General features: G+C 47.6%; 1 protein-coding gene across 3 annotated transcripts in view; it reads right to left on the bottom strand.

Annotated features, from left to right (window-relative positions):
• Nucleotides 1-235: 235 nt before the first annotated feature.
• The window catches only part of TAMM41 (TAM41 mitochondrial translocator assembly and maintenance homolog), a 41938-nt gene continuing 30934 nt past the window's right edge, over nucleotides 236-11239 (bottom strand). For 2 of the 3 annotated variants that reach the window (XM_031470915.2, XM_064496250.1), the window contains 3 exons: nucleotides 8893-9058; nucleotides 7598-7660; nucleotides 236-368 (listed from right to left, as the gene is read on the bottom strand). In XM_031470915.2, the coding sequence (XP_031326775.1) occupies nucleotides 292-368; nucleotides 7598-7660; nucleotides 8893-9058 (306 nt within the window). In that variant the 3' untranslated portion in view covers nucleotides 236-291. The other variant, XM_031470916.2, reaches the window with a different exon arrangement.

Here is an 11239-nt window from a genome sequence, read left to right as displayed (position 1 = left end):
AGCACACGCACCACCTCTCGGGCCTCCAGCTCTCATGTACTGAACAGACCGCAGCTGAAGCTCCTAGGAAAGCAGGGCCCAGACGGGCTGTGTGCCAAGGGCTCTTCCCATGCCGAGTCCTCAACCGTGCTGGGTCCCGCTGGATAAACGCCTGACACGCACACTTCCAAAGTTCAGTATTATGCAAACCGAGATGTCTTCAAATTCAAGCAGCAGGTCAAAGTAACAGACACTGTGTCAAAAAGGATCACTTTATTCATCTACATACAACATAGATAAACGCAAGCAAAATCAGGATGTTTTCCTCAGCCATCCTTTCCACATTTTACGCAGTTTTAGTGAACTATAAATCACTGATTTCTTCAGGCCTAAAAGAGAAAAGAAGAGAGAGTGAGAATGCCGAGGCTCACTGAGCGGACACTCAGCAGGGGCTCCAGGACACTTGGAACACAGGCTCATCTTCAGAGTGGAGCAGCGATGGGCTGGCCAAGGGGTCCAGGAGACCCGGGGCCACTGTGGTCAACGCGAGGGGAAGAGACTGAGGTCGGCATCTGCGGAGGCAGTGACACGGACGCCAGAGGCACCCAAGCTTCTGGGGTCAGGGACGCTTGTGATTACGAGCAAACTGCAACCTTTGAATTTAGCAGCTCCTTTAAAAAGGAGAAAGGCAGACACAGACACAGACAAGACTGTGTGTGTAAGTGGGCAACCTCGGCCCCCTTTCCACCCACCAGTGTCTCCCAACCACCCCCAAGCGCACTGCTGCTGGTCTCCGCGAGGGGCGTCTCCGTCCCTCTGCGCCTGGGAGGCTCCGAAGCCCCTCTGGGCTGACTCAGACACCGACCTCCCGTCCCACGGCCGGCGCGCGCCTCCAGCCCGGCTCTCACCACACTGCCCGGTGCTCGCCTGCCCCTCTGCCCAGACCAGGCGCCATGTGAGGACGGGGACCTTGTCCGACTCATCGCTGGGTCCCCATTACCTGGTGCTGAACCCAGCACAGACGTGCTCAGTAAGCACTTGTAATGATAGAGCAGAAGCACCTCACTCAGACGTGGAACCTTCTAGCACCCCGCCTATATAACCACAGGCACCTGATGAAACCGGAGAAGAGGCTCTCTGGGGCTCACGGGAAAGAAGTCACATGGGACAGAATAAACGAGATGGTACCGCCTGTCAGATCCCCTGGGATCTGACGTGCAGGCGGTACCGTGGGCTCAACCTCCTCCACGCTGAGGATGAGATCGTGGCCGCACTGCGGGCGTCAGAGGCGGTGCGCTCAGTGGGCACTGCTGACAGTCCCCGGGCTGGTTCCGGACACTCCCCGCCCTGGAGTCTGTGCTCTCTTGAGAACACCTGCCACACTACCTGTAGGCGGCCTGGTGCACTGAGGACCTTTCACGAGGCTACTACAGGCACTGGAGGGTAAAAAGGCAGGGTACCAGTAAAACCATTAGCAGATGCTTCTAGAAACACTGGCCTGGCTGGTCCATGGACTGACTACTGCAAACCAACAGCCTAGTCAAGAGCCTCGGAGCTGCTTTCCCTGCCTCCACTCCTTTTAATTTCGTCCCCGGAGCAACCACTCTGGTAAACCTCACCCATCTGAGCATTGAGACTGAACACTCATTATGTAAGGTGCTTTTAAAAATTCCAGCCAGAACCAATCAAGTCACTAAGGTGGTTGCACACAGTGAGGTTAACACAGCAACCCCGGGGCGCTGAGTCACAGCGAGAGGAAGATGCATGGACCATGGTAAGTCCCAGCTCAGCTTAGAAAACCTCACTCACAGGCTGCGAGGACCTAGCGTTTAAGGTGAATACACGGAAGCCCAGGAGCGTCCCCATGTAGCCATATGTTTTGCCGCTACTGGAAAGAAACTTCTCTTCATTAAAAAGTCTCTCCTTTCGATGGCTCTGCCAGAGACACATTCTCAGAAAGATCGCAGCAGGGAACTGCATTAAGAAGAGCACTGGAATGGGAGTCAGGAGACATGGATGTAGTCCCAGCTGGGCCACAGGGTGACCCCCTCTCTGGGCAGAGTGCAGGGCTGGACGGGATGAGGGGTTCTCTGACGTCAGCATGTGAGCTCCCTGGAATCGTGGGCAGTTTGCTGTGTGCACACATCTGTGCAGATGCCCCGAGTTTTAGTCAGGCTCACAGGGGAGCCAGGATTTGCAAAAGGTTAAGAACTAACAGATTAGAAGGAAAAACCCTTTCTGCCTTAATATTTTGATTGCAACAAAGGTGGAGGATGAAACTTCATGAACTTGAAGGAGGCAAAATTTCCTAACCAGGACACAAAACGCTGCTAACCTTAAAGGACAAAATTGATAAACTGGACTAAGTAAGATTAAGCCCTTCTTTTCACCAAAAGACACCATTAAGAGACTGAAAAGACAAGCCCCAGAGTAGGTGAGGTTTGCACTACACACATACCCAGTGAAGGACCTGCGTCCAGGCCACATGGAGAATTCAGTGTAAGGAAAAGGCAGACAGTTCAACAGAAAAATGAACAAAACACTAGAAGAGGCACTTCACAAAAGAGCATATCCAAGTAAACACATGAACAAACGCCCAACTTCACTGGTCGTCAGGAAAACATAAGTTACAACTCCAGTATGACACCACGACTCACCTACCAGAGTGCCTGAAGTGAGGACGACACAGTACCAAGCATCGGCCACGGAGGTGCAGGAACTCCGCCCACGGGAGTGATTTGGACAACTGTTCGGTAGCATCTCCTGCAGCTGGACATTCGTGTCCTTTATGATCCAGTAATTCCCTACGCAGACACCTAACCTGATGCATACGTACGCTCACCAAGAGTCAGGCACAAAACACGCACAGCAGGACTCTGAGAAGCAGCTCCAAGCTGGAAACAACCCAGGGAATCACCAACAGTAGAACGGATAAACCGTGCAATAGTCATGCAATGGACTAGTTGCAACGAGAATCAGTGTACTTCTCCCAACACCGCGATGAATCTCAGCGATGGTACGAGGAGCGAAAGACACAAGGGGGTACGTATTTATGTTAAGTTCAAAAATGGGCAAAACAGAAGCAGGGCATTTGCAGTTACTGTTGGAGAGGTGGTGACGGATGGGACACAGTGGGGCTCTGGGGACTGGCCCTGTTCTAGCTCTTCATCTGGGCACTGGGCTCATGAGTGTGTTCCCTTTGTGAAATTCACCACATTTACGATTTGTGCACTTCTCTGTATATATGGAGATTTCTCCTACGGCCAGAAGATTCTGGATCTTCCATGTATTCAGTCACTGAAATACTGTGAACAAGGATTCACTGGGCACCTGCACCTACAAGACCTGAGCTAGCTGCTGGGGACACTGGTACGAGCAGCAGTTCTGGCCTCTGCCCTCACAGAGATTCCAATCCACAGAGGTCTACTGGGCCGACACCAAGTTTACGTTTGGGTTTTGCTTCCTTTCTAAAGAAAAGGATGGTGATTTAGGAAGCCTGCATTTAGAATGCGTCTTGAGAAGACAGCCTGCTAGGAGAGAAACTTTACTCTAAGAGCCATCCTGGTCACCTGTGCTCCTGCCCAGTGGGTAGAGATGCCACGTCTCCTAGTTACGTCCCTTTAGGCAGATCCTTACTGCCCTGAAGCTCGTCGTCGTGAACTCTTAGTGGCAGCCAAAGTCAGGATTTTGTTCCAGAAGCACATGGGAACCCACTTCACTACGTGGCTCCTAAGGTTTTTCTTCTGTTGATTTCCAGCTTGTTTCATGGGACCTACAGCAAAATGACTACACACATAAGACTACGAATTCCCTGTGTGACCTTAAACTGATGGGTCCAAGGACAGACAAAATTCTCCAGGAGACAACATGAGGCAGGGATGCGACCAGGTTGTGAGAGGTTGCCACCTTCCTGTACTTCTATAAATGAGGAAATCAGTAACATTTCTCCAATTAATTTCCAGCCACAGGAGCTGTATCTGCAAAGAAAATCTCCTCTGAGGCAGAAGTACAACTAATTTTTAAAGCTTTCAGGTTTAAATGATAAATATATCACCAGAAAAATCTTAACTGCTATTATGTGGTTTTCTTATTTAAACGTGTAGGTACCAAAAAATGGGGGGAAAAAAAGGTTTCGGTTATAAAAAAAAATGAGAAAAGCAGGGGACAATCAGTGATGCCTTTTGTGATGCTCAGGGAAGGGCTGTGAGGGTCAAACTGAGGCCCGCTGGAATCTGTTTAGGATTAAGACTCAAGCTGTCTTGCTAATTCAGTTGAATCTTCCGTAGCTAGAGAGGTAAACAAGTATTTGACCCCACAGTTCATTCTGATTAACCAGAAAGTCAAGTGGGGAAAATAGAGCAAAATTTCAAAAATCAAACTCATCCTCCTCCCCAACGCTCCCTCACCTCCAGGAAGGGCACCGCTGTCTCCTGCCTCCAGAGCCAGAGACGTGGGAGCTATCTCTGCCCCTCCTTCCCCGCCACATCCCTCCGACCACCAAGATCCAGTGACCTGCCTTCTGAATACTGCTTGCACCTCTTCTCTGATTACAGCAAGAGGACTTCTAAAAGCAGAGCGCAGGAAGAGAGAGGTTCTGTGCTTGCCACGAGGGGCCCACGGCTGCTGGCCTCCTCCAGCTGCAGACGGGTGAAGGGACCAGCACGTTCCAGAGAGAGGTCCGGAGACGCTTGGGTGAGGAAACCAAAGAGGAAAGACCAGACACGGTGCTGGATACTTTCATCTATCTTTTCACGACCTGGTGAGGTCGGCAGAACTATCCCTATGAAATTCAAACTCGGAAAAATCAGGTAACTCGCCCACGTCACAGTATCTGAGCTGGAACTGGAACCCTCGTCCCGGACTCACAGACCCCTGCCCTCAACCCCGTGCACCAGAGAAGGCACAGCACAAGGCAGGAACCCCAGAGGATTTAGGAATGCTTGTCACTTTCCGCAGTTCCTGCGACCTCGGTGGTCACTCTGGACTTCCACGATCCAACGAGGCATCTTTAGAAGGGAAAGGGAAGCAGGCAGCAAGCACGCCAGGGAACCAGCACTGGGTGCTCCGGCCAGGGGGAGCCTGGGCTGTGGCTCTATGAGGCGATCTCCACCGCCCTCTGCTGGCGACGGGAAAGAACAGGTGGAAAGAGGATCAGAGATTGACTTCAGGTTGACATATCAAGAGATAAGGAGGGATTTTTCCCGAAACCTTTTATTTGAGGAAAACTCAGATTTATAAAAGAACAGCACAGTGTGTTCCCACGCACATTCACCCAGCTTCAACAATGTGCCAACTCAGGGCCAATCTTGCGTCACCCCCCTCACCCACGTCCCTCTACCATATTTTCTTTTGAAGAAGTCTCAGACACCTGTCATTCCATCTGTAAATATCTTAGTACGTATTTCTAAAAGAAAATGATTTTTAGCCCTGTAACACCGCCATTATCACAACTAAAAAAGAAAATCAGTAAACCCTGCAGTTCCTTATAGCACAGGCAGCCAAAAGTAAAAGGCGCCCAAGCACCCGGCCTCACCTCAGGAGGGTTATGGCAAAGCAGCTGCGATCATGTAGAGCACAGATTAACAGCCTGAGCCACCCAGCAAACAGAAGCACCTCATATTCGGCCTTGCCAGGACAAATCAGCAGGAAGACAGATTAAATAAATACCTTAATTGGAAATGCAAAGCCATGCACCCCTGCATGCCAGGAAAATCTTCAGCTGAGTATGTCTGGCATATGTGCTGCTAAACCCTTGTTGACTCCCTGGCTGAATCTCCCCAAAGACTCAGGAGGGCCACCCTTGGCAGTGCCCAGGCAGTGGGGCGTGAGCCGTCAGGAGGTGTGATTGTGTGCAGCTCCCCGGCAGCCTCAGCCCAGGGATCAGAATCAGGCTGAGAGATCACTCTCTTCCTCTGGTCACCTCTGTGCCATTTATCCCCTGTACTGTCAACTTCTGTTTATGCCCATCTCCCCTCCTAGGTTATGGAGTCCTTGAAGGCAGGATGGGCTTGTGTTCACTTGGTACCCTGTGTGGCGTGCAGCTGAGGGATGCTCAGTAGATGGCTGCAGAAAGAAAGACGGAGCTAGAAAGTCCATCGTTTGACAATACCTAGTGTTGGAAAGAACGAGAAAAATGGGAACTTGCGTTTACTCCTAGTGGGATGATAAACTGATATAACCACTATGGAGGGCAATTTGGCAACAGCCAAAGATGTGTTTAAATGCTTAAAACAAGAACAGGATGTTTTAAATAAATTTAGAAAAAAAGGAATATTCAGAGAACAAAAAAAAAAAAAAAAAAAGAAAGAAAGAAAGAAAAGAGAAGAAAATGAGCTCCTAGAAATTAATATAGCAGAAATAAAAAACTCAATAGAGTTGGAAACTAAAGTTGAGAAAATCTCCCAGAAAGCAAAGCAAAAGGACAAAGAGATCAAAAAAAGGAGACAAAAGACAGAAAACCCAAAGGACTCGTCTAGGAGGTCCAATGTTTGAATAAAAGGAGTTCCAGAAAGGGAAGAGAGAAAACAGATGGAAAGAAATCAACCAATTTTTTATATTCTGGGCTTCCAAACTGAAGGGCAATGAGTATCCAGTATAACAGATAAAAAGAGACGTACACTGAAACACGTCACTGAGAAATTTCAGAGCCCTGGGGACAAAGAACACCTAAAAGGCTTCCAGAAAGAACACTCACAGCGGAGTGGGAATCAGAATGGCTCTGGACTTGACAGCAGTCCTAGAAGTGGGAAGATAACTGGAGCAACGATAGTGAAATTCAGTGACTCCTCGTCTGCCCCCAGCCCAAGTCTTAGCCGTGGGAGAGGGTAGACGAAAGGCACGTTTGACCACTCGTGGTCTTCACGTCCGCCTCCCACACACCTTCCCCAGGAAGTTACTGGGTGGTGCTTCACCAAAATGAGAGTGCGCCATGAAATCAAAGATGGGAGATACAAGACACGGGGGCCCTCACCCGAGACAGGTGGCGACGACTCCATGGGAAGGAAAAGTAGACCACGTGGCTCAACTATGAACCCCAGTCAGTCAGCCAGACCGTGGAAGCGGAGGACTGACTGTACCAAGGTTACGAGCCACCCACATGCAGAAGGAAGGGGGTGTGCGTGTGCAGTGGAGGGGGGAGCAGCTGAATTCTGATCTACGAGACTGAGAAGTCAATAGATGATGCCTAAATCTAAAAAGGAGAGAAGCAGCAGTATAAGCTTATTATGCAGAGAACTAGCAATGAAAACAGAAGTACCCTGAGAGTCGGCAGTGGCCGTCCCTGGAGAGGAACCACGGGCGGGGATGGGGGCAGCTACCGCTGTTTCTGCAGCGCTATCACGTGTCACCTCATAGATACACAAACACCAGGGGAACCTGCACACGAGGGGCAATTCGGGCACACAGAGGGGCAGGAAAGCCTTCCAGCAGTGCCTCAGCCGCCCAGATTACAGCGCTGTCTGCCCGACTGAACGCACCACTGTGTCCTAGGTTATGACCATCCAAATCCAGTGTTTCACAAATAACCGCGAGATACAGATAAGCTTTACGTCTTAACCGGAAGCACTGAGGCCACTCAATCCAGCAGGTATGTTAAATGTGGATTTTTAAAAATTCTTACCAGCAGTGAAAATGCCTTTGGTGCTCTGCCTCATGCTGGAAGGTCTCACGATTGCTGAGAGCCCTGTGAGGGAAACCAACCGGGATGCCAGAAAAGCCAGATGTTAGTCATCTTGACACTTTTAAAACTTGAAACTAAACAATCTTTCCAGTTATCCAGTAAAACCAGCACATTATCTCTGTCCTGGTGTCAGAGTGACAGAGAAAAGGCATCGGGCTGAGCAGGGAACTGGGGGTCCCAGCCACGTCACCGACCAGCTGTGGGAACACAAGCAAATGATTGACCCCTCCGGGCCTGGGCCTCCTCATCTTACAGCGGTGTGGGTCAGGTGACCCTCAAAGATCAAATTTTTTTCACTTTAAATATGCTTGAGTTTGCTGGTTCTCAATTCCAAGATGTGAGAAGACTGAGGAAAAACCCTCCAGGACACCGAATGTTTCTGCCTAGGAGATAAAGTTACCCTTTATCACACGGAGAGGACCTCAGTGAGTCCTTCTTGCCCTCAGAAAGGCAGAGGCACTCACACCAAGACAACAGTCATGTTCAGGTGGGAAACAACTGACCACATGCCTCCCGTGTATCTTCAGAAGAGGGGCTGGTACCCTCAACACCCAGCCCGCAGCTGGGGGGCCTGAGTCTGCAGGTCCCCTGCTGCGGCTCTGCCACTGTGACCTGCCCCGGGAGGCTCTGCAAACGTCCTCTCAACCAGAGAGGGTGCACTCATCATTCCATGATGATTTCCTTACTGACTGACCTCATAAACCTCAGAAGGCGGTGGGCGTCCTCTGAAGACAAGGTTCAGATTTTGGGTACACATCAGGGAGGACCTTGGCAAACACTGGGGACAACGTGAGGAACACAGGCATGTCAGGGCAGACCTACTGGACACACACGTTGAGGGGGAGTTGGCCGAGGAGAGCAGTGTTCTTGATGCTATAAAAGCATTAAAAATGTCACCATTCTCCTTCCTCCTCAGACCACCATGAAGAACACATCTTTGAAGTAACTTCTGGAAGTTATGCTCCCGGGACCAAAAGAACCATTGTTTCCCTCTCTGACAGTGACTTAGGACCCAGGGGTCTGAAAACAGAAGCGCTTTCAACACCCCACTTCAAACAAACAAGAAGTTAGGTTTGGAAAACCCCCAGACTGTTAGGGCTTTCTTCTTCCTAGAGGCAATCTAACTCTCCATCTCACTAGGCAAGAAAGAATAAAGAAATCAGTCACAAACAGAGTTTGCTTTTACCCACGGCCAGTACTTCCTTAACTTCAAATTCATAAATTCACTAACGTACCTAGCCGCACCACCTCTCCACAGTCGGGGTCGTGAGCAACTTGTAACAGCGTTTCTTCCACGTCTCTGTTTTTCCCAGGAGGGTCCATGATATGATTTATTTGTTGCTGTAGGGTTTTGGGCAATGTCATCAGCTGAGTGAATTGTCCTTCTGGGCTTTTATCTATCTAAGGAAAAAAAAGAAGATGGATGTCTATGGAAAGTACTTTGAATTCTATAAATTCAAAGACCCATGGCTTCTCCTTAAAATCACACAAATATGCATGAACTTACACCCTGGACCAGGCAGCCTGCTAAGGACTTTCTCCTTTCTGAACCTGAATGCGTAAGTGTTCAGGATTCTAAGTTCCTTCAAATAAGCCAATTCTTTTTCTATACTATTCTATTTCTACATAGGAAAAGAATAGAAGTTTATTTCAAGAATCTATTTTTGACTCTCAGTTTTAAAATTTCTATTTGTCTGAAGTCCAGCTGTTGAAGGAAGCAAAGCTTCAGCTAAAATTCACTGACAGCCCCGTGAATCCAGCACTCATTTTAAACACAGGCACAGAGGACCGCAGCCAGGACCACACAGCCAATCAGACAGTGGGATCTAAATTTGGGTCTCCTGTCTTTAGGGCCTGTTATGTACCACACTGTGTTTCATAAACTGTAGGAATAAACTGATAACAGGGACTAATCTTTATTTACTTTTAATCCCCTGGCACATAGTAGGTACTCAAAACCCACTGGTTGGATAAGGAGATGAATACACACATCAATAAAACGTAGTTGTCATTATTTCTTAAAAAGCAGTAAGTTACACCAGAGGTTTCTATTTCCAGTGTAATCTAAAGTACATCAAATTTAAAGATAAACACAGAAATAAAGCAGATAGAAAACTATGCATCAGACTTTATCTGGAAGCCTCTGAATGAAGTTAGCCACTGAGCTGAGTCCACACCCACCTTCCCCAACTCCTAGTCTAATATACTTTACTTTCATGAAATCAGATTTTTCCAAAATCATGTAAACAGAACTAGCTGCCAAGATGAAAACCAGTAACACTGCCCTCAGCAGAGCATCTTGGTAAGAACCTGTCTTGTATTCTTTTAACGAATGTTTAGGTTTTAGCTTCAATTAAGAGAACAGTAAGAAAAAAAATAGATGAATATATTAAATTTTAGACTCAGATTTCCCAGATATGATCAACTTTCTTAGTATTTATAATTCACTCATTCTACCACTTGTTTCTTCATTCAACAAATATTTATTGAGTACATACCAACGTCTGGATTTTCTAGTTTTATCTAAAAAAATCTATGCAAAGAAGAAGAAAATGCTATTATTTAGTGGCTCTAATACGGTGAAGGTTTTTTTTAACCTAAGTATTTCATATTTATCATTAAGATGGTTCAGATCCATAGGATTCAATCTCTACTTAGCTTTTGCTAGATAAATGACAAAAATGTGGATATTTCTGTCAAATATGCTAGAAATGACATTTATAGGCTCATATTTTGGGACCAAGAATTGAGGTTAGTCAAACAGATCTTATATTTCTGTAAAGCTTTACCTATGGAACTTCCAGAAATTTTAGAGATGCCAAAATGGCTTGAGTTACATGAGGAACTAGAAGATAGTATTTGCCACTGCTCTCTCTTGAAGAAAAGAATGCACTGGAGTTTCTGCTTGAAAGCATGTGTTTAGAGACAGAATATTAGGTGGCATGTTCCAATAAATTGCAAAATTCTCATTATCCTTACTCTTTAATTCTCTTTAAAACAAGAAAGTGAAAGCATTCAGTTAAACTATGAGTCAAATTGCAGTTTAAAAGCAGATACGGAAAAGACTGCATGTCGTATGATTCCATTTACAGGAAGTGTCCAGAGCAGGCAAACCCATGGAGGCAGAAAGGAGATTAGTGATGGCCTTGGGGGTGGGGGACGGAGCTACAGGCTGCTAACGGGAATGGGGTTTCTTTTTGAAGTGATGAAAATGTTCTAAATTAGATTGTGGTGATGGTTGCACAACTGCGTGAATATACTAAAAACTGCTGAATTTTATGGTATGTAAATTATATCTCAGTAAGGCTGATGTTTTAAAAAAGCAGATACAGTCATACGTTAGTGGATGCTGTGTTGCACCAACCAGGACCAAGGGGTACTCATTCTCCCGGCTGCTGGGAAAGGTGGCTGAACCCCTCTCAGAGTCTCTCAGAATCGTCCTCCCTCAGGGGAGTTGCTTGGATCCAATGACTGGAAAATGCAGGGGTAGAAAGGCCCGGCCTCTTTGCCCTGAGTTGGGGCAGCTGGAAAGGGCCACCTAGCTCCACGCTGCCACCATGGAAGCAGATGAAGTCCTTGTTT

Source organism: Camelus dromedarius, chromosome 17, assembly GCF_036321535.1.
Source record: "Camelus dromedarius isolate mCamDro1 chromosome 17, mCamDro1.pat, whole genome shotgun sequence".
Lineage (NCBI taxonomy): Eukaryota > Metazoa > Chordata > Mammalia > Artiodactyla > Camelidae > Camelus > Camelus dromedarius.
The sequence above is the reverse complement of the archived record's forward strand: the minus strand, read 5'-3'. Positions and strand labels throughout refer to the sequence as shown.